Source organism: Mycteria americana, chromosome 24, assembly GCF_035582795.1.
Source record: "Mycteria americana isolate JAX WOST 10 ecotype Jacksonville Zoo and Gardens chromosome 24, USCA_MyAme_1.0, whole genome shotgun sequence".
Taxonomy (NCBI): Eukaryota; Metazoa; Chordata; class Aves; order Ciconiiformes; family Ciconiidae; genus Mycteria; species Mycteria americana.
In genome coordinates, this window is record NC_134388.1 from 5,432,274 (window position 1) to 5,452,674 (window position 20,401).

General features: G+C 61.8%; 2 protein-coding genes across 3 annotated transcripts; both read right to left on the reverse strand.

The window, feature by feature from the left end:
- Positions 1-2,101: 2,101 nt before the first annotated feature.
- Positions 2,102-14,125, reverse strand: CCDC124 (coiled-coil domain containing 124). 2 transcript variants are annotated; one of them, XM_075524031.1, is made up of 5 exons: positions 13,829-14,125; positions 12,239-12,410; positions 4,997-5,183; positions 4,511-4,625; positions 2,102-4,173 (listed from the first exon to the last, which is right to left on the reverse strand). In XM_075524031.1, exons 2-5 carry the CDS (start codon positions 12,395-12,397, stop codon positions 3,969-3,971), a joined length of 666 nt encoding a protein of 221 aa, XP_075380146.1. In that variant the 5' UTR covers positions 12,398-12,410; positions 13,829-14,125; the 3' UTR covers positions 2,102-3,968. The 2 variants fall into 2 exon arrangements, with proteins under 2 accessions (XP_075380146.1, XP_075380147.1); XM_075524032.1 differs by lacking the exon at positions 13,829-14,125 and adding an exon at positions 12,535-13,356.
- A 623-nt stretch (positions 14,126-14,748) lies between these two features.
- SLC5A5 (solute carrier family 5 member 5) lies at positions 14,749-20,161 on the reverse strand. The gene is made up of 14 exons (XM_075524065.1): positions 19,820-20,161; positions 19,660-19,725; positions 19,285-19,336; positions 19,087-19,154; positions 18,849-19,003; positions 18,592-18,732; positions 17,543-17,672; positions 17,284-17,372; positions 17,046-17,158; positions 16,534-16,604; positions 16,162-16,269; positions 15,874-16,079; positions 15,079-15,182; positions 14,749-14,975 (listed from the first exon to the last, which is right to left on the reverse strand). The coding sequence occupies exons 1-14, from the start codon at positions 20,108-20,110 to the stop codon at positions 14,749-14,751; spliced, it is 1,821 nt and encodes a 606-aa protein (XP_075380180.1). The 5' UTR covers positions 20,111-20,161.
- Positions 20,162-20,401: the final 240 nt, after the last annotated feature.

The window sequence follows — 20,401 nt, forward strand, 5'->3', positions numbered from 1 at the left end:
TGTGTGCACGGGGGGTGTGCACGGGGGGCTGCACGAGTGGGTGTGCACGGGGGGGTGTGCACGGGGTGTGCGTGCCCAGGGACGCGTGCAGGGCGGTGTACGTGCAGCGCGGGGCTATAGGGGTTGCAGCGCGTGGGCGTGTGCAAGCACAGGGCGTGCTTTGTGTGGCGTGCAGGGGGTAAATCCCGGCTCGTGAGCGCGTGTGCAAGGGGTTGCACGCGTGGCTCGCGTGCGTGTGCGTGCAAGGAGGGGTGCAGCCCGCTCCGAGAGGCGCGGGGCTTGCACGCACGGGGCTTGCACGCACAGCTCCGTGCTGGGGGTGTGCTACGTGCCCGCTGCTGCAGTGTGCAGGGGGGTGCAGGGGGGTGCATGCTGGGGGGGGGGTGGCGTGCAAGGGGGGGGGTTGCATGGTGCAGGGGCGGTGCGTGGTGCAGGGGGCCACGGGGGGGGGGGGGGGCCGCGTGGTGCGGGGGGTGTGCAAAGCGCGGGGGGGGGGCATGGTGCAGAGCGTGGGTTCTGCAGAGGGTGTGCGTTGTGCTGGGGGGGGGGGTGCGGGGGGGGATGCCCGGTGCTGGGGGGGGGGGTACCCGGTGCAGGGAGGGGGCGCGGGGGGGGGGGGTGCCCGGTGCAAGCCCTGCGCGGCTGCGCGGGCGCTGCGAGGATCCCGGGGCCGCGTGACCGCCCCCCCCCCCCCGTGGGTTCCCCCGCCCCCGCAGCGGAGCAGCCCGTTGCCATGGCAGCGCCGCCCCCCCCCTCCCCGAGGGCTGCGCACGGCGCGAGCGCGGACCCCCCCCCCCCCGCCCCGCACGGGAGGGGGGAGGAGATGGGGGGGGGGGGAATCCCCGGAGGGGCGGGGCGGGGAATCCCTCCCCTCTCCGCCGCGCCCCGCCCCCCCGGCGGCGGGGAACATCCCCCCCCCCCCCCCCGGCGGGCACGGACCCCCCGGTAGCCGCTTCCGGGGGGGGGCCACCGGGACCCCCCGCCCTGCAGTGTGTGTGTGTGGGGTGTTCCCCCGTTAACCCCTTCCTGCCCCGGGGATCCCTCCCTGCACCGCGGGATTCCCCCACACCCCCCCATGGCAATTGGGGGGGTGTCCCGTCCCCCCCCATTAACCCCGCACTCGCACTCGGGGGGGGGGGGTGGAGGGGGTCGTGTCCCCCCACTGAGGGATTCCCCCCAGTAATCCCTTCTTTGCAACTGGGGAACCCCCACCCTGCACTGGAGGGGTTCCCCCAATAACCCCTTCCTTGCAACGGGGGAGCGCTTCCCTGAACTGGGGGGGGGGCAGGCCCCCATTACCCCCTTCCACACCCCCCCACTGAGCATAGCGGGGGGATCCCCTCCATCACAGGGGGATCCCCTTCCCCTGGGGCTGACATGGGGGGGGGGTGGGGGGCTCAGCCTCTGGGGCTGCACACTGCAGCCTCCCCCCCCCCCCCCCCCCCGCCTGGCTGGACCCCCTTGGCCCCCCCCTCGTCCTCCCCCTGCCAAAATATCCCCCCCCCGGTGGGGGGAACACACCACGGCACTGCCGCAGTGCCCACGCTCGCTGCAGCAGCGAAGAGGAGGAGGAGGAGGAGGAGGAGGAGGGTGGGCTCCGCTGCACAAAGCCAGAGCTGTGCAGGAGCCGAAGGCCTCTGCGCCATGGGGGGAGCGGGTGAGGGCAGGGAGGGGGGGGTACCCCCGGCCCCCAGGGATGTGGGGAGAGCCCTGTGATTGGGGGGGGGGGGGGGGGGGGGGGGGGGGCTCAGGGGACAAGGGGAACACTCACGTGGGCTCCTTATTTCAGCATCAAGGAGGGGCAGGCAGGGTGCAGGCAGGAGAGGCAGCGGCGGTGGGTTTTACCAGCGCGTCAGTCGCAGGCAAGGGCAGGGCAGCTGCCTGCAGCCTCCTCCACCGCTGCGGTTGAGCCACACACCCCCCCCAACCTGCTGGGGTGGGGGGGAAGGCATGGAGGGGGTGTCGTTGCCCCCCCCCCCCCCCCCCAAGATATCCCCAATCCATGCAGGAACCGTAACACAAACTCCAGCAGGATTTTTAGCAGCCGTTTCAGGGGAGGAAAGAGCCCCCCCTCCCCGAGCAAGCCAGGAAAAGAGCGCTCTCCACCCCAGGCCTTTATTCCTTCGATAAGTTAACAAGGTTCTGGGTTTTTAAATTTTTTTTAATTGGGTTCAAACACAACAAACTTCTCAGGGGAAGGGGAGACACGGGGTGCATTCCTCCCTGTCTTTACCGGCTGGGCTTGCGTGAGCAGGGGGGGGGTGTGGGGGGGGAACGGTGGCAGGGGCCAGCCCAGCTCCTTCAGCCTGGTTCTGCAAGCAGGGTGCAGAGAGGGCTGGGGAGAGCCCCGAAATGGCCGCAGGCTCTCAGCTTCAGCTCGAGCATCGCCTCCTCAAACCCCTTCACCACCAAAGTGCAAATGCCTCTGCGGCCTCGAGGACTCCTGTAACCCTCCCTGCCTGCCGGCAGGCCATCCTCCGCGGGGGAAGAGGCCACACGCTGCCCGTTACCTGGCTGGGGATGAACCCTCTTGGTTTAGTAACATCAGAAGAAAGCCCAGCGGGATGCCAAGCCAGCCCCGAGTTAGTCTCGGTTCGGCAGGCCCGGTTAAACGCATAGGTAAGCACCAAGGGCAATGGAGCTGCTGCCCGGTCAAGGGTTTAGACCTTCGGAAAGGATTTCACACCCAAAAGAGACCAGAAGAGACGTGAAAGGGGAGAGGGAAGAGAGGAAAACCCAGTGCCTGCTCAAGGCGAGGGGCAGGACTCTGCCGTGGCTCCGGGGCTAAGCCTCTCCAGCCCTGCCCCGGCCCTCCCAAGGGACCTCACCGATTTCTTTTTGCCTGGGCCAGCGGAGAGACCACGGGGCTCCGGCCGAAGGGGAGCAGAGGCAGCACAGCCAGGTTAGTGCCCTCGGTCCAGCGGCGGGGGAAGCTGCTGAGCTGACAGTCTCACATCCCCTTCCACAGGCCCACAGGGCACTTTCTTGCCTGAGCCTGGGGGCAGGCGGGGGAAGAAGCGATGGGAAAAGCAGCAGCTTCCCTTCTTGGGGCAGTTCTTGGGTAGTGCGGGGTTGCAGCACCTCCGGGAACCCTCCTGTCCCACCAGCAGTGCGTGAGGCTCTGGGCAAGGCCACCAGGAAAGTCACAGAGAAGTCTGGCACCAGTGTCCTGTGCAGACAAGGCAGAAACCGCACTGTGCTGTGTTATTTCTCCCATTCCCCTCTGAAGACGGAAGGTTATTTTCTCTTTTCCCTGTAACACCGCGCTGACAGAGCTTCTGCTCCCGTCGTGGTTCCTCCTCCCCATCTAACGCACCGCCAGTCGAGATCAAGAGGAGAGAGGTGGCCGGCAGCAGGCAGGGCCAACAGCGATCCCAGTCTTCGATCTCTTCGGGGACATCCCAGCACCGAGGATGACATGAGCAACAGAGGGCAGGTGCCTTCCTTGTGACGGTTGCAAAACTTCACCCTGCAGAGCACGAGGGTGTGGCGCAGCCACGGCAGAGGCAGGGATGAATGCGGTTTGGCTCAGGTTCAGGCTGTGAGCAGGTTAATGCACGGTGCTAGCCAGCGTGGGGGGGGGTCCCTACCTCGGCAGGCGTTGCACCTCGCAAGCGCTGCCCGCGCTGAAGGTCTGGAAGCGAGTTAGTAGCTTTTTTTGTAAGACAACAACCGAATTTGGAAGCATGAAGGTAGTGTTAGTCTGTCCAGGTCGCTCTGCACCAGCTGCCTGTGGAGGGGTGAGCACGTCGGGGACACGGGCTGTCAGTGAAGACAGCGGGACGCTGCAGGGTCCCAAGGTGAGCCGTGGCCTCCTGCTTATCTTAAATCCAAGAACAGAGAAAGACAGAAAGTGGGGGCAGGGAAGGGAAACAAAAGGAGAGGAGGTTCCTTGTGTCTCCTGTTTTCATCTGAGCAGAGCCCTGTGGTTCCAGCCCACTGTCCGTGGGGGATGATCAGCTCTAGTTCTACTTTTGGCTGTTGTAAGCTTTGTGCCTCTGGTTCATGGGGTTTTCCGGAGACTTCATCCACTCCTTCTTGAGGAGCTGCTTGAGCTGGGACAGGCGCATATTGGGGTTCTCTTGCTTCAGGCGTGGCAGATTGACCTCTTCAAAAGCTGTGAAGGCAGCTTTCATCCGGCGCTCGGGGTGCCGGTCCAGATCATTGGCAACGCTGCCGGGAGAGAATTCAGAGAGAGACATTCATCAGAGACACCTCCCTGCAGGCACCAGCCACTCGCCCCGCTCTGATCCCCTGTCAGTGCGACCAAGTGCATACAGAATAACTTGGGTGATAAAGCAGAAAACCCTGTGATACTTCCCCTACCCACTTCAAATACTCTCCATAGAACAACAGGGCAGGGGATGTGTCCTGTTCTTGCTGTCGAGAGAGAAAGTCACAGCCGAAGCATAAAAAGAAGCCAGTTCTGGGGGAGGGAGAGGCTGCAAGAATTTCTTGTAAGGAAAGCGACACCTTCAAAGGAGAGTACCGCTATGATATGGCCGCGTACCTGAGGACAGCAATGGCATCTTCGATCGTCCTGGCCTCCACCGATCCTTCCTCCAGTACCCTCCTGTTGATGTTCTCTTCCAAGGGGACCTCCAAGTGAGTCTTCTCCTTCTCCACTGCACAGGGAGAGGTGAAAGGGAGAAACATTAATGTCAAATCCAGCCTGTGCAAAAGCCTCAGAAGAGGGTTTTCCAAAGCACTCTGGCTGAGTTTTCTCAGCAATTTCAGAGTGCAGTCCCAGTCCTGGAAGAGAAGAGAGCCTGCTCTGCAGCTCTGTTTCTCCACCTCAAGGTGACAGGAGGTTTCTTTTTCCCCCCTTTGGGTGTTAGACACAGACACAGCAAAGCATGCAGCGCACAATAGCTGCGGGCAGCTCTTGCTTTCCAAACAACTTGTCCTTCAGCGACAATAGGTGAAAAAGGAACAGTCCCCCTTCCCGCTCCCCAGCCCCTGCGGCTGTCAGGGCCTTTCTATGGTACCACCAAACCTGTATCTGCATTCTCCTTCTGCTGCTGGTCTTTTCTGATCGTCTCCTCAATCTGGGCCCTGGTGACTTTGCCTGGAGTGACCTGCTTGGGCGACTTCCCTTTCAGCTTCGAGTCTTCCTCCTCCAGCAGGCGCTGCAGCTCCTTCTTGCGCTCCAGCTGTTCCAGCCGCCGCTTCTCCCTCTCTTCCTGGAAGGGAGAAAGGACCAGGTCACCTCCACCCTTACGCCTTCATAAGGCAGAGGGATCAAACTACCCCTTACAGGAGCAGGGAACCCCGCTTGAACAGGAACAGGCACCTCACTTCTGTAGCTAACGCAGCACCGACCTCACCTGATCGGAAGGGACGTCGGCTGGTTCTCCCCCCGACCTCCAGCGAGACAGCAAGAGCCTGGCCTGGCCCTTCAGAATAATAATTCCCCTGTCCCTGCCCTGTCTGCAACCACGCGCTGGCTTCCCGTGATGTCAGTACTGCGAAACACAACCCCGCTGTCAAGAAGGAGCAGGAGGTACCAGCCAGGACTGCTGACAATCAGATTAAGTTTTCCACTTTAATTTTAATAAGTGGTCGGAGGTTGAAGGTTCAGCAGTTGTTTGAGACAAGCCAGTCAAGAGGCTGAATTTGTCCTCAGGTCTGGCGCACGCTCTTCCTAAGAGCCAGGGCAGGCGGTTAGCCCGAATCCAACAAGCAATGCAGCTCTTGCGGTAATTTTAAAGTGCTTCACAAGGAGTTTAAGAGCCACTTTGCCCTCCAAGGCCCAGGGAAGAGCGTGACAAGACCAGGCAACAGGCCCTTAGGGGCTTGCAGCACTTTGGCTTCGAGTTTGGTTTTGTTTTTTTTTCCTCCTCTCCCAAAGCCTGAAAGGTCTGGCAAAAAGAAAGAAACAAGTGAAGACCTCTGTCTAGGGCAGCGTCACATGCTGCAAAGCACTTCGTATTTAGGTTCGTTACATGGACGCTTAATTATGGCTCTCATCCATTATTCACAGGGATGGCACAACGAAGTGATCAAGCGTTAACGGAACGGGTTTACTCAAAGGCAGCTGCACAGCAAAACCACCCCAGCAGTAACGCAACCTGCTGTCTTCATCGGTGTTTAAGGAATAGGAGCGGAATTACGCGCGCTGGGGTAGGGCCCGCTTCGGAGATGGTAAGCAAGGCTGGGGTTTGAGACTCTATTAAACAGAAGAAAAACGTAAGTCGCTCCACGGCTCAAGAGTTTAAAGAAAAACCCATCAAAACACAGAATCAAAGCCCACAAATACTGAATCAAAACACGCCCTCGGGCTGCTGCTGCTTCCGTCAAGTGCGGCAAGGACCAGGCCTTTCAACCCGGCTGGGAAGGGAAGGGAAAGGAAGGGAAGGAAAGGAAAGCCTCGCCTAGCTCCACTCTGAGTAGCTGGGGCCAAGGATGGGAAAAAAGCCATTAGAGGGATGAAGCCTTTATTACAACTGGCAGTCTTCAAATTCTTGGTCATTAAGCGCTTAGTGCCAGTGCCTTGAGACACAATGCCCCGGCAACTGGACCGTGCATGATTTCAAAGTGCAAACTCATTTATTTAAGACACCGGCTTTCCCTGCCCGCTGCTTTCCTGTCAGGCCTCTCCCTCTTCTAGTAAAGGTTGAGTAAACAAATGTACTCGGTCTCCCAGATTAGGAGGGATTTTGGCCACTCCTAGAACAGGAAGGGTGTCACGAGAGGAGGGGGAAGACTGTCTTACCCCCCTCAAAATTTATTCACGGGGATATACGCGAGCAAGAGCAGCTGCAGGGGCTTAGCCCACCCTCACTCAGCACAGCGCAGGACAGCTCCAGCTCCAGATGGGATCTCCGGCTCGACCACCAGCCTCTGCTTACGCATCAGGCAGTTTTAAGGAAGAATTCAGGAGAAACCCCAAAACTGGAGAGATTCATGTGCCAAAATAGAAGGAGGGCCACAGAAACCACTGAAGGTCCAGCAGTCAGCGAGAGTAAGCCATTTAATTAGATGTAAAGCATATGCAAGAGAAGCAGCACCGCGTATTCAGGATACTGGTATCGTGCCTAGAACATGGGCTAGTGGAAAGAAACGGTCCCCTGACTGCTCGTCCCGTCTCTGAAGCTCAGGGGTGACTGAACAAGGTAACCCAGAGAAGGTTCCGGCACAGTGAGCACCTCAGCATGGCTGCAGGCGTGGTTGCGGCTTGAATAATTCAGGAGACAGATAAGGAGCGGATACACAAGTTCTAATGACCTAAGGGAAGGGAGCAAGACATTTCAGAACAGAAATGTTATTTATAGTTAGAAAAGATTATCTTTTACCCCTGCTTATGACAGAAAGGGAACTGTCCTACCAGGCAGCTAGCTCAGCAACCTGTCTCACACCACACAGCCCCAGCCGGGATGACGACACGTCTGACAGAGCAGAAATTCAAGGATAATGCTCTGCTGCCGTTAGCTCCTTTCAAACAAAACTCTCCAAAGAGGACACATCCACTTAGCGAAGGGGAAACAGAGGCGCAAGTGGGGTGCAGAGCCTTCCTCCTGCGCTGCGTGCTGCAGGGGACCTCCAGTTACTCCTCTCCCCCAGCTGCTGGGGTAAGCTACTCCCTGCTCTCTGGCATTTACAATTGAGTTTCTATTTGCGGAAAGTAAATAAGCTGGCACCATTACTAATTTGTCACAAGACCTGCAAAATCTACACGCTCAGGTTTCCTCAGCGGCCCGTCACATCCAGGTCTGCTCTGCAACTTCCGCGGTGCTCAAAAGCAGCAGCTCTGAGCCGCCCGCTCGCCGATCCCGAAGCCCAAGGGGCCTGGAGCTGTCATTTTTGAAGACTTTTCTCAGGTTGGGCCAAACCAAACGAATCCTTTATGAATCAGCTTAAAACGTCCTGATGAAAGAGAGGCTTGGATTTGTCTAAGTGAAACATACCGCAAAGCTATTAGAAAACTGGAAAGGAAATGAATAATTTTCTCCCTCGACATTGCTGCACTTCGCAAGGCACTGGGAGGAGCGGGGTGTGAGATTTCTTTAGCTGGACACTCCTGTTCCCGAGGATTTGTGTGTTAATATGCGGGTTTCCAGCCTTGCAAAGAACTGCCTGAGCAAGGAACAATTCATTAGCTTTCAGAACAGCTTCCCACCTGCTAGACAGAAGGAGAACAAGGTCCCACGCACACAGCTTTGAGAGCAAGCGGTCAATTGAAGCAGCAGCACTCTCAATCAACCTCTTAGCGTGAGGCCCCGAGGAAGGCTGGAGAGCGTGCCACCAGGCTGGCGAAGCACGCCGCTTCTCACAAAGCAGAAGGGCAAAGCAATGCAAAAAAATGACGCAGTCGGAAAGCGAGCGGGGCATAACCGGCCCGGAGCGTGTCTAAGTGCTCACTGGGCTATCTGAGGTACACCGGAGATTTGAGATGGGATCAAACATGCCCCTTCCATTGCCCACCGGCAGTCAAAACAAGCATCAAAGGGATACCGGAGCCTGAGGAAGTTGGTTCTGGGGTCTGAGCCCCAGGCTGGTGTCATCAGGTGTCTCTCCGCTACATCTCTGTCTCCTGCATTGCTCATTCAAGCCATCAGATTTCAGTATGGCGTAGCCGGTACCAGGCAGATGTCCTCCAAAGAGGGAAGAACAGTCATTTGACCTCTCTCGCATTTTATCTGAATAAGAGCTGGTGCTCACGGCTGAGTAATTCTGCACTGAATCGGGGTGGGGGGGGGCAGGGAGAAAGACACCACTCGCCTGTCTGCGATACCACTGCAGCTGGGACCTGCCGGTACACCAGCCTGCCAGCCCACAGCCCGTGACCGAGGCTAACGAGAATGAGAAAGGCGTAAAACTCGCACCAAAAGAGTCACTGCTCCCTCGTGCGCTATCTGCGCTCTTCTAGCACGAGTACTCGCCCTGCATTTAACTTGAATCTTTCCCCAGGCCCTTCGTACACAAGTACAAAGTGTCTCCTCGCTCCCACATCATCCGCACGCCCTCCCTTTACCATTGCCACCGAGGGCACCGAGCGAAGCCGCGGGAGAGACCTCCGCAGGACGGTGCTGCCGTCACCACGACACGCCGGGCAGAGAGAAAGGTGCCAAGGGGCTTTGAGCCGCTGCTGAACAGCAAGGAGGGGCTGCCTTCCTGGCATAGGGGCACTCAGCAAACAGAGCCCAGGCAAAACACGGCCTGAATGGGGAGAAGGGCTTGTCCTCCCTCAGCCAGACAGCCCCGGCAGGAGTTTGGGAAGGAGACTGGGAATTCGGCTGCGTCCTTCCAGCAGACACCTTGGCTCCAGCAGCAGTCCCAGCCAGCGAAATCTTCCTGCGCGTACCCACAGGGCACAAAGCGGCTAAACCCAAGGTCGCCAGAGAGAAGAAGGTCTGACTCCCACTGCAAGACCTCTGTCCTTGACAGGTATCGCGCTGGTCCTCTCTTCCCGTAACGCTCCAACCGAATTAACGGTTTGTCACCCTTCCAAGCCTGCCCGCAGCTTCACCCAGGACACAAACACATCCGTGGCTGTTCCACCAGACACGCTTTAGCTAACTGCACAGAGAAAACCACACTGTGACCGGGCTGATGAGGAGTGCCATGCTCCGAGCTGCAGTCTAACCTTGCATAGGAAGGGTGGGAAGGGATGGAAAGGATGAAGATACCCGCATGTTAAAAGAAAAGCAGTTACCCAGGTAAAACTCTGAGTCTTCCAGCAAGAAGGATGTAAATTTTGTGCTTTCCAGCCAGAGCTCTCCAGGGAAGGTAACAAGCTGTGACTTGTGCTGAAGTGCCAGAGGAGGAATACACACATCGCAGGCTGGTGATATTAGCTCAGATGTTCCTTTATGCATGACAGAGCCACCAAACGAGTGTCATCCTCCGTTAGCAGAGATCAGCTCCAAAGGCTGCTCTCAGAGCAGGGGGGGGTGGCATTTAAAGAAACCCCAAAACGCAGCAAAAGCAAACAACAGGACAGTCGTCTGGTGACAGTGAATCTCATGACAGCAGGCACCGCGTTTTGAACATTAAGCTTCCCTGTGCCCAAGTATTAACGCTGATGTGCGTCGCTGCCCCGTCAGCGAGACCACCAGATTGCCAGGCAGAGCCACCAAACCCCAAAACAGAGCTCTGCGCTCTCACTTATTTCACCGAGGCTCCGGTGATCAACTGTGGGGGGAAAGGGATTAAAAGGAGTGCGTGGGGTTTGGTCTCGGCACGTCCCAAAGGCTTTCAGCCGCTCCTGCCTGCTGGCAACGCAGGAATTCGGAGGTGCTGCACGGGTGCGCCGCGGCGCCGTCAATGTGTTACTGCCATCGCCCGGAGAGCCGGGGAAGAGCTGTAAGAGCTGCTCGGCGCTGACTGCGAGGTGCTGAGAGCATCCTCCTACACACACCGCCATCCCCTCCTCCGGGTGCTGTAGCCGAGAGCAACGCGAGTCCCTCCTGCAGCATATGGCCGAGGTCGGCAGCGCTATTTCCATGCCAGCACCACCCGCGAAACAGCTACTTCTCCGGGGAAGTTTGACTCCTGTGAACGGTTTGGTTTCTGTCCTCTCTAGGATGAGGATGGAAAGTCATTTACGGTCTGAGTCACACATCCCTTCCCTGCCGGGATGCGATGGGGCACAGGCAGCTTCTTCCGTTCTCCGTGGGGATATTCCAGCCCGATGGCACTGGAGAAGCAGCTGAGGAAGGTTTTCGCTGATTTATTTTCCCCCAGCAACCCACTCATTCTTGTCTGTTGGCCACTTGCTCACCTACACAAAGCCCCAGCCTTTGCTTAGGCTGTGGTAGCATCTGCGTGAGGCTCCGCAGCAGGAAGAAGCCCTGTGCAGGTACAGTTAGACTCAGAGCCTTTCTGGCAGGGCAGCTCCCCACGTGAGCGGAGACTTTTGCTGCTGTGAGCTGCAGCTCCCCAGGGGGGCTCGTGGGAAGCAAACGCACTGAAATGCAGCGTTCAGGTGAAATTCAGACCTAGAGGCTACGGCGATGCTGATGCGGGGAGAGGGGATGGCTGAGGCGCCGAGTGGAAACCGCCTTGCTGGTTTCTCTAAAACCCAGTCCGAGGCTCCGGGAGGGACCCTGGTTTTCCAGTTAGCAATTCCAGCTCACAACACAGCTCCCCTTCTCCAGACTCCCATGCCCCTTGTCTGCAGGAGGCTGTTTTGGGAGCCCAGTCAAATAGGTCACTGTTAGCCAAGTCTTAAGTAGAGCAATAATAAGTCCTTGTTCCAGGAAGTAATTAGGCAGCATTACAGGATTGTGTTGGGGAACAGCACACAGGCCTCCTAATTCCAAACATCAAGACACATATTAGGGGTGAACTCGCGCAGATGTACGCAGCACGCAGCTATCAAGGTCACGGGGACGCGCTGGCTTCCTGCCTGCCCGGCCAGCGTGCTCGAGTACCGACACACAAAGTTCAGTAAGCAGCGAATTCACAGAGCAGCACAAACCCAGTAACCCCACAAATCCCATTTATGTCATCAATAGAAGCCCTGTCTGGTTAGCACGAGGGTAAATAAATCATTTCAGAAGAGGCAGCTAAGTTATCACCGCCTATTGTTTCTAGAAAAATCCACAAAATCAGAAGGTAGATTTGTCTAACGCTGATGCAGGACAACGTCAAGAACCAAATAACCCAGAAACGAGCAGTAAAGTGCTCTGTTTATTGAACACAGAGGCAAATGGGCACCTGGGGCGGAGCAAGCTGGTAAGAGCAAACCAGAGAGAGTCTTCTGAGAGAGACATGTCCTGATGTGTGACACACCAAGTTAGGGAGGAAAAACAAAAAAGCTTTGTAACCCTTAACCCTGCTGATTTCTTTTTCCTTCTACAAAAAAAAAAAAAAAAAAAAAATCAAAGAAAAGTTAAGAAAGGAAAAGAAAGAAAAAAAAAAAAGCTAAAGAACTGCTTGGTGAAAAAAATCAAGCCCTGCAGCAGAGTTCCTGATCTTTTACTTAATTCAATTTTAAATGATTCTGACAATAAAGCTTTTACTGCCTCCCTCGGGAAGCCAGCTCTAAGATCCACCAGATTTCTGAATTACACATCAAAGCTTACACTTACTCCCACACTCGGCTTCTTTTAGCTCCCAGAGAAGCCACTAGTTCCAGCTCTTCTGCCCAAAACTAAGCACAGGACGATGTGTGGAGAGACAGCTACAGCTGGGGGCAGAGGAGGAGAAGGAACCCTTTCTGAGCAAGCCTGGATCTCACGGGCTTAGCAAAGGACCAGCTAGAAGACACCCTTCTACCTGACTAGCCATTCACCTTCCTTTGTTCCTTCCTCATCACGTGTTTGTCTTCATCCTTCCAGTAGGCATCTTCCAGCTCCTGCTGACGTTTGGCATCGGCTGCTGCCTTTGCCTCAGCTTTCCTCGCGCGGGCAGCAGCCGACTTGGTATTTTCACCTTGGAACTTCTTGGGCATCACTCAAGGTGCTCTGAGGAGAAGAAAAGAGGTTCAGATCCTTGCCCTGGACGGGATCTCGGGTTCTCCGTCACCCCAGGAAGCAGGAACAGCTGGAGCTCACATCACGAAAACCCCTTTTTCTTATTGCCTCATACCATTTCGAGATCCTGGGCAGAAAAGATCTAGCAATCTCCCAGCTCACCCAGGAGGAACTCTGCTCACTCCGCCCCAGATCCTCAGCAGGGGACAGTCCCTCCCGCCTATTTATTGCGCTGCAACGACGTGACAAATTGGGCTGCTGGGTTCCTGGTATTGAGTGAAAAGCACCGGTGCCCTGCAAGCCAAAACACTCCCTGCCGCTGAGTCAAAACGAAGCTGGGTGCTTTCGTTCTGCACCGGCAGGCTCCGAGGGGAATTCACTGCTGCCAGCAGAACAGGATGAAGCAGCACAAACGCTGTATCACGCCCTCTGACTATCTGTACAGAAACGCAGCCCCGTGGCCCCGTTTAACTTGGGAAACGGCCACGCAGATGTGCCGCGTTCATCTCCCCTACGTCGTCAGGGTAGGAAGAGTCCTAAAAGCCAGGCGGAACGGGAGCCAGAAAACTAACCGGGCACTAAGAAAGGCCCTTCTCCTCAGCACGCTGCCCATGCAGACGCCACGTTCTAGATCTTAAATCTTTACTTTTAATGGCAGATAACTATTTGCTAAACAAGAAACAACAGAGAAGGGCTGATGTTTAGGGCTGGCTGCTCGAGTCCCAAGCTTTGCAAAGCCTGGGCTGGATTAAATCCTTTCTCTTCTCCGAAACGTGCTCTGACCCTTCTCGAAGAGCACGACCTGGGCTGGGCGCCGGGGCAAGGCTGCAGGACAGCCCAACAACGCGTGGGAGGGCGGGGGATGCCTCCCCCACCCCAGGGGCTGCTCCTGCAGCCGAAAGGGCCCAGCTCCGCTCCCGGCCACGCACCCAGAGCCGGCCTGCCCCGAGCTGCCCGACCCAAGGGCTGGCTGTCACCCGCCCAGGCCGGCCCCCTGCTCCGTGCCAGCGTCCCCAGCAGCCCAGCTCGCCTTGGGGGCCCTACAGGGCCCTCCCTCCCCGGCCCTCCCCTCCCACGACAGAGCCCCCCGGGCTGCCCTTCCCCATTTGCTCAGGAAAGGGACAGCTTTCCCCCTCCCCAAATCCCTGGCCTCTCCCCTCCTGCCCTTCCCCTCAGCCCCTCTCCTCGCCCTCCGCCAGCCCCCACCGTCCTCCGCCCCCTGCCCTCCCCCTGGGCCCCGGCCTGCCCCCCCCCAGCTCTTCCCCCACCCTCGAATCCCCCCCAGGCCTCCCCACCCCGTCACCCCCAGCCCTTCCCCTCGCTCCCGGCTCCCCTCCGCATCCCCGGCCCGTCCCCTCCCCTCAGGCCGGCCCCGGGGCCTTGGACCCGCCGCCCGGGCCCGCTCCTACCCGGTCCCCGCCGCTCCGGCCGTCGCGCACGTTGCGCGTCACCGGCGCGCGCGGTCGCTCCCGCAGGAGGGTCGGGGCGAGCAGCGCCGGCGGCTCGTCAGGGCGCGCATCCCGGCGCCGCCATCTTTGCTAAGGGCACGGCCCGCTCCGCCCAGGCCCCCCCGGCGCCAGGCCCAGCAGCGGCGGAGAACGGCAGGCCGGACGGCAGCGGCGAGCCGGACGGCAGCCCCCGCCCGCGGCAGCGTCCGCAGCGCGGCGGGCAGGCCGGGGGAGAGCCCGCAGTCTGCCCGCCGCCTCCCTGCCCGCCACAAAGATGGCGGCGCTGCCGAGCGGCTCCTGCGGCGGCTGTGGGCGGGGGAATCGCACCTGGGTGGGCGGGGCTTAGCAGGGTGTGGTCCATTGTTCTCTGGGGGTGGGGCTTAACTGGGCGGGGCCCACTGTCACCTGGAGGATTTACCAGGGTGGGGCCCATTGTTGTCTGGGTGGGGCGGGGCTTATCAGGGCAGGGCCTATTGTTATACAGGTGGGGCGGGGCTTAGCAGGGCGGGGACGTCGCCTGATGGGTGGGGCTTAGCAGGGCGTGGCCCCATTGTCATCTGGGTGGTGCTGGGCTTAACAGGGCGTGGCCCATTGTCACCTGGGTGAGGCTTAGCAGGGCGTGGCCCATTGTCACCTGGGTGGGTGGGGCTTATCGGGGCAGGGCCCGCCCCCCATTCCCCCCCCCCATGTCCCCCCTCCCCCATTTGACCCCCCCCCCGCCCAGCCCCCCTGTCCCCCCCCACCCCCCCAGACAGGCTCCTCCTGGGGAACAGCTCCTCCTTTATTGGGGACTCTGGGTCGGGGACGTGCACCCCCCCCCCCCCCGCTGTCCCCCCGCGGCCGCAGCCGGGCCCCCCGCACCCCCCCGTGCCCCCCGCGCCCTACACGTGGGTCTCCTGCAGCAGCAGGTCGGCGGTGCCGGGCTCGGGGGGGCCCTGCGAGGGGCCGCCCTCCCCATCCGGCCTCACCGGCGGCACCTGGGGGGCTTCGGCCCTGCCCAGGGGCTCTTCCCCGGGGGTCCTGGCGCCCGCGGGGGACACCGGGGACGTCCGCTTCACGATGTCCCACCACAGCACGCCCGGGGGCGGCCGCGGCCGCTTGGTCAGCCCTGCCGGAAAGGGGGTGCCATGGGGAGGGGCTGCGGGGGGGGGGGACAGGACGACGACGACACCCCGGCGCTGGGTCGCGTCCCCGCCTGGCCCCAGCCTCACCTGGCAGGGAGCTGAGCAGGACCCCGGCCGCCACCGTGGCGAGGGTCCCCAGCGCCCCGTAGTACAGGTAGGAGATGGCGTAGAAGTCGCCCACGACGGCCGGCCTGCGGGGGGAGGGGGAGGGACCAGCAGAGACAGCGGTGTGACGTCACAGTCAACAGGGAAAGCGGTGTGACGTCACAAGGAACAAGGGAAGTGCTATGACATCACAAGGAACAAGGACAGTAGTGTGACGTCACAGTGAACAGGGAAAGCGGTGTGACGTCACAGTCAACAGGGAAAGTGGTGTGACGTCACAAGGAACAAGGAAAGCGGTGTGATGTCACAAGGAACAAGGGAAGTGCTATGACATCACCAGGAACAAGGACAGTAGTGTGACGTCACAGTGAACAGGGAAAGCAGTGTGACGTCACAAGGAACAGGGAAAGCGGTGTGATGTCACAAGGAACAAGGGAAGTGCTATGACATCACCAGGAACAAGGAAAGCGGTGTGACATCACAAGGAACAAGGGAAGTGCTGTGACGTCACAAGGAACAAGGACAGTGGTGTGACATCACAGTGAACAGGGAAAGCGGTGTGATGTCACAAGGAACAAGGGAAGTGCTGTGACATCACAAGGAATATGGAAAGCGGTGTGACGTCACAAGGAACAAGGGAAGTGCTGCGACGTCACAGTGAACAGGGAAAGCGGTGCGATGTCACAAGGAACAAGGACAGCAGCGTGACATCACCGCGAGCCCCCCGCGCCCCCGAGGCGCCACCCCCCCCCCCCCCCCGCCTGGGCCCCCCCTCACCGTGCCGGGGCCGGGGGCTCCTCGCAGCAGGGCAGGGGGCCCAGCAGCACGGTGCGGTTGGCGCCGGCGGTGCGGTTGTAGAGCGGGCAGAGGGCTCCGGAGGCGGGCAGCACCCCCGCGGTGGCGGCGCTGGGGGGGTACAGGGTGCCCCCCACGGCCACCCAGAAGGAGAGGGCGAAGCCGGCGCCCAGCCCCCCCAGCACGCCCTGCGGCAGAGGAGAGGGGTCCGCACAGCCCGGGGGAGCGGCATGCGGCGGGACTCCCCCCCCGCCCCCCCCCCCCCCGAGCCCCCCTCCCCGCGGGACTCACGGCCGTGCCGCACGCCGGCAGGAGCAGGCCCAGGACGAAGGCCCCCAGCAGCGGGCCGCTGATCACCCCCATGACGGTGAAGGAGCCCTGGAAGGGGGACGGAGAGCTCTGCCCCCCCGCCCCAGCTCGGCAGCCGCGGGGGCTCGGGGGGCGCGGAGGAGGAGGGGGACGGTGCCCGGCTCTGCCGCAGACCCCCCTGGCTGCCGCGGCCCGGCCGGCTCAAGGGCTCTCCGGCAGCCGGCGGCCCGTGGCCGGGTCCCGCTCGGCCGGGCAGAGCCGGTGGGCGAGGACGGGGGGGCACGGGGCGAGCTCAGCCGCGTGCCGGATCTGGCCCTGCACGCCGGGGCTCACCTGCAGCACGCCGCCGCCCAGCAGCGAGGCCAGAGCTGCCACCGTGATGCACGAGGTGCCGTAGATGAGCGCTGCGGCGGAGACGGGAAAGGCTCAGCGGCACGGCACGGCACGGCACGGTGCAGCGCGGCACAGCACGGCACGGGATGAGGTAGCATGGCACGGCACAGCACGGCACCACGCAGTGCACCGTGGCACGGCACAAAACAGTGCCGTGCAGCACAAGATGGGGTAGCACGGCACGGCGTGGCATGGGATGGCGTGGTGCAGCACAGCATGGCACGGCATGGCACAGCGTGGCACGGCGCAGCGCGGCACAGCGTGGCACGGCACAGGATGAGGTAGCATGGCACGGCACAGCACGGCACCACACAGTGCACGGTGGCACGGCACGAAACAGTGCCGTGCAGCACAGGATGGGGTAGCACGGCACGGCGTGGCACGGGATGGCACGGTGCAGCGCGGCGTGGCACGGCACGGCACGGCACGGCACGGCCCCCCTCCCCGCTCACACAGCCCCTTGGAGATGAGGGTCAGCCTCCGCGGTGACAGCGTGGGCAGCCTGGGCTTGATGAGGTCCTCGACGGTGACGGCCGCCATGGCGTTGATGCTGGTGGAGGCCGTGCTGGGGCGCGGGGCAGGCGGCAGCGCTCAGCCCCGACGCCGGCAGCCTGCGGGGTGGGGGGGCGAAGCCCCCTTTCCGCGGGGAGGTTTGGGGTCCCCTTGGGGTGAGGGGTGCCCTGTCCTCACCTGAGGGTCCCGCTGTAGGCGCAAGCCAGGAACAGCCCCGGCACCCCCGGGAACGTCTCGAAGATGTCGAGGACGAGGTAGGGCATGTACTGCGGGGGGAGGCAGCTGCATCGCGGGGGGCAGGACCCCGGGGGACCCCAGCCCCCGCAGCGGGGCTCAGACGGGCACCCGGGGGTCCGGCCCCTCCGACCCTCTCGCCCTTCCGCCTCGCTGCCCTCAGTTTGGTGCTCGAGAGGGCAGAGCCGGTGGGGGCCGGTACCTGATCCGGGGCCGAGATGTAGCCGGCGAGGAGGGGATCGCAGTCCTTGTACAGCGCAAACATCACAAGGCCACAGGCCACCGCGCTGGAGACGATGCAGAAGAGCCCCACTTGATTCACCAGCAGCGCCCTGCAAGCAGAGGGCGGGAGCACAGCCGGCTGAGCGGGGACGCAGCGGCCGTGCAAGGGTGCAGGGGCCGTGCAAGCGTGCAAGAGCCGTGCAAGGGTGCGGGCTCCGTGCGGGGTCTGTGCAGGGGTGCAAGGTCCATGCGGGGCTGCAGGGCGCGTGCAAGGGCCTGTGCAAGGGTGCAGGGTCCGTGCAAGGGTCCGTGCAAGGGTCCGTGCAAGAGTGCAGGGTCCGTGCAGGGTCTGCACAGGGGTGCAGGGTCCATGCAAGGGTCCGTGCAAGGGTCCGTGCAAGAGTGCAGGGCCCGTGCAAGGGTCCGTGCAAGGGTCCATGCAAGAGTGCAGGGTCCGTGTGGGGTCTGTGCAGGGGTGCAAGGTCCATGTGGGGCTGCAGGGCCATGCAAGGGTCTGTGCAAGGGTGCAGGGTCCGTGCAAGGGTCCGTGCAAGGGTCTGTGCAAGAGTGCAGGGTCCGTGCAAGGGTCTGTGCAAGGGTGCAGGGTCCGTGCAAGGGTCCATGCAGGGGTGCAAGGTCCGTGCAAGAGTGCAGGGTCCATGCAAGGGTCTGTGCAAGGGTGCAGGGTCCGTGCAGGGTCCGTGCAGGGGTGCAAGGTCCGTGCAAGAGTGCAGGGTCCATACAAGCGTGCAGGGGCCATGCAGGGGTGCAGAGTCTGCGTGGGGGCCATACGGGGGCCCGGGGTCTGCGCAGGGGTGCAAGGGCCATGCAAGGGAGCAGGGTTCGTGCAGGGTCTGTGCAGTGGTGCAGGATCTGTGCAAGGGTGCAGAGACCAGACAGGGGTGCAGGCACTGGGCTCCCCGAGGGGCACAGGCTGGTGTGCAGCCACCCACCCCGCCCCGGGCAGCCCCTCGTCCCCGTGCACCATCCCAGGCAAGAGCGGGATCGAGCCCATCCCCGTGGACTCACATCCTGGCCTCCCTCTCGCTCCTGCAGGCCACGTAGCGCTGGACCTGGGCTTGGTTGACACCGTACATGGAGAGCCAGACCAGCGTGCCACCCAGCAGGAAGGTCCACACCGTGTACCGGCTCCGTGGGTCCGGATTGAAGCTGGGCACAGCGGCACGCCGCCGGGGCGGGCGAGTGAGCCAGGGCCGGCACCGGCCCCCCCAGCACCCCGGGGCGGGGGGGAGCGGGGTGGGCACGCAGCGGGGTGGGGGACTCACTCGACGAAGTTCACCCTGGAGCCTTTGGCCGCGATGGCCAGCACCCTGGCGGGCCCCCCCACCAGCAACACCCCCCGGATGATGATGGCAATGAAACCGGAGAGCATCACGAAGACCTGGAAGACGTCCGTCCAGATGACAGCCTTCATCCCGCCCTGCACCAGATGGAGCCGCGTGTGAGCACCGGGGACCCCCGGGACCCCCGGGGACCCCCGGGACGCCCCGCTCCCGCACTCACTATGGTGGTGTAGAAGGTGCAGATGACGCCGGTGGAGAGCAGGGACGCCCAGATGTCCAGACCGGTCACTGAAGGAGACAGGAAGGTGCTGAGCAGAGCCCCAGGGTGCGAGCGATGCCTGGGGTGGGACAGGGCTGAGATGTCCCCGCTGCGGGGACGGGGACACGACGGGGAGCAGCCCCCACCTCCCCACCGCACCTTGGTTCAGGATCAGGGCGGGGGCGTAGATGACGATCCCCGTGTACAGCATCTGCGGGAAGAGGGGGGGTCAGCGCCCCGTCCCGCCGGCACCGCGGGGACCGGGCAGGCGACAGCTGTGCCGGCGGGGCCGGGGCCGAAGCGTGACGGTGCCGCCCAAGCCCGGCGTGCAGGCGCTGGGAAAACACCGGGGTTTTCATTCAAAACAGGGCTCCCGCCGGGCGCTGTTCGCTTTGAGCCACGGAAAACACGAGCACGGGAACAAGGACGCTTCCCCGGGGGGCTGAGGGCAGTGCTGGCGCAGCCGGAGCCAAGCCCCCGCCGGGTGCCGCGTCCCCACCGTCCCCATCCCACCCACGCACCGCGGACACGCACCGTGGCCACCACGTACTGCAGGGTCCCGCACAGCCGGACGCTCCTGCTGAACCGCCGCTCCAGGTACTGGGGACAAGGACAAGGGAGCGCGTCAGGGCCGTCCCGGCATCGCGGCACCCCGGGAGCTGCTCCGGGGCGGGATGCGTCCCCCTGTGCCCACCTCGTAGGTGCTGGTGAGCCCCAGGCGGTAGAAGACGGGGAGGAAGAGCTGGGCGGTGAGCAGCGTGTTGAGCAGCTGCCCCAGGCACATCCAGAGGAATTTGGCTCCATACCGGTACGCCTCCGCCGGCACCCCCAGCACCTGGACGGCCGACATGAAGCTGGCGGAGAGCGAGAGCCCCACGGGTAGCGCCGACATCCGTCGTCCCCCCGTGAAAAAATCCTCCGAGGTCTTCTGGCCGCCTTTGGCGAGGCCGTGGAAGAGCCCGATGCCGGTGGAGATCAGCAGCATCAGCCCGAAGACCGCGTAGTCCCAGAGGCCGAAGGCGAGCCTCTCCGGCACCCACACCTCCAGGCTCCCCGCCGGGGCCAGCGTGGCGGCTGCAGGAGGGGGGGAGCCCCCGGCCAGGCACCTGCGGGCAGACAGGGACGTGGCACGGGGAGGCGGCACACGGCTAGGCCAGGGCACGGCGGCACCGGCGCACCCGTGGGTGGCAAAACCGGACGGGGCAATAACTCGGTGCAATTATCGACTGACTTTGGACGTGCGGCAGAAAGGACCGAGCACGGAGTGGAGAGCGTG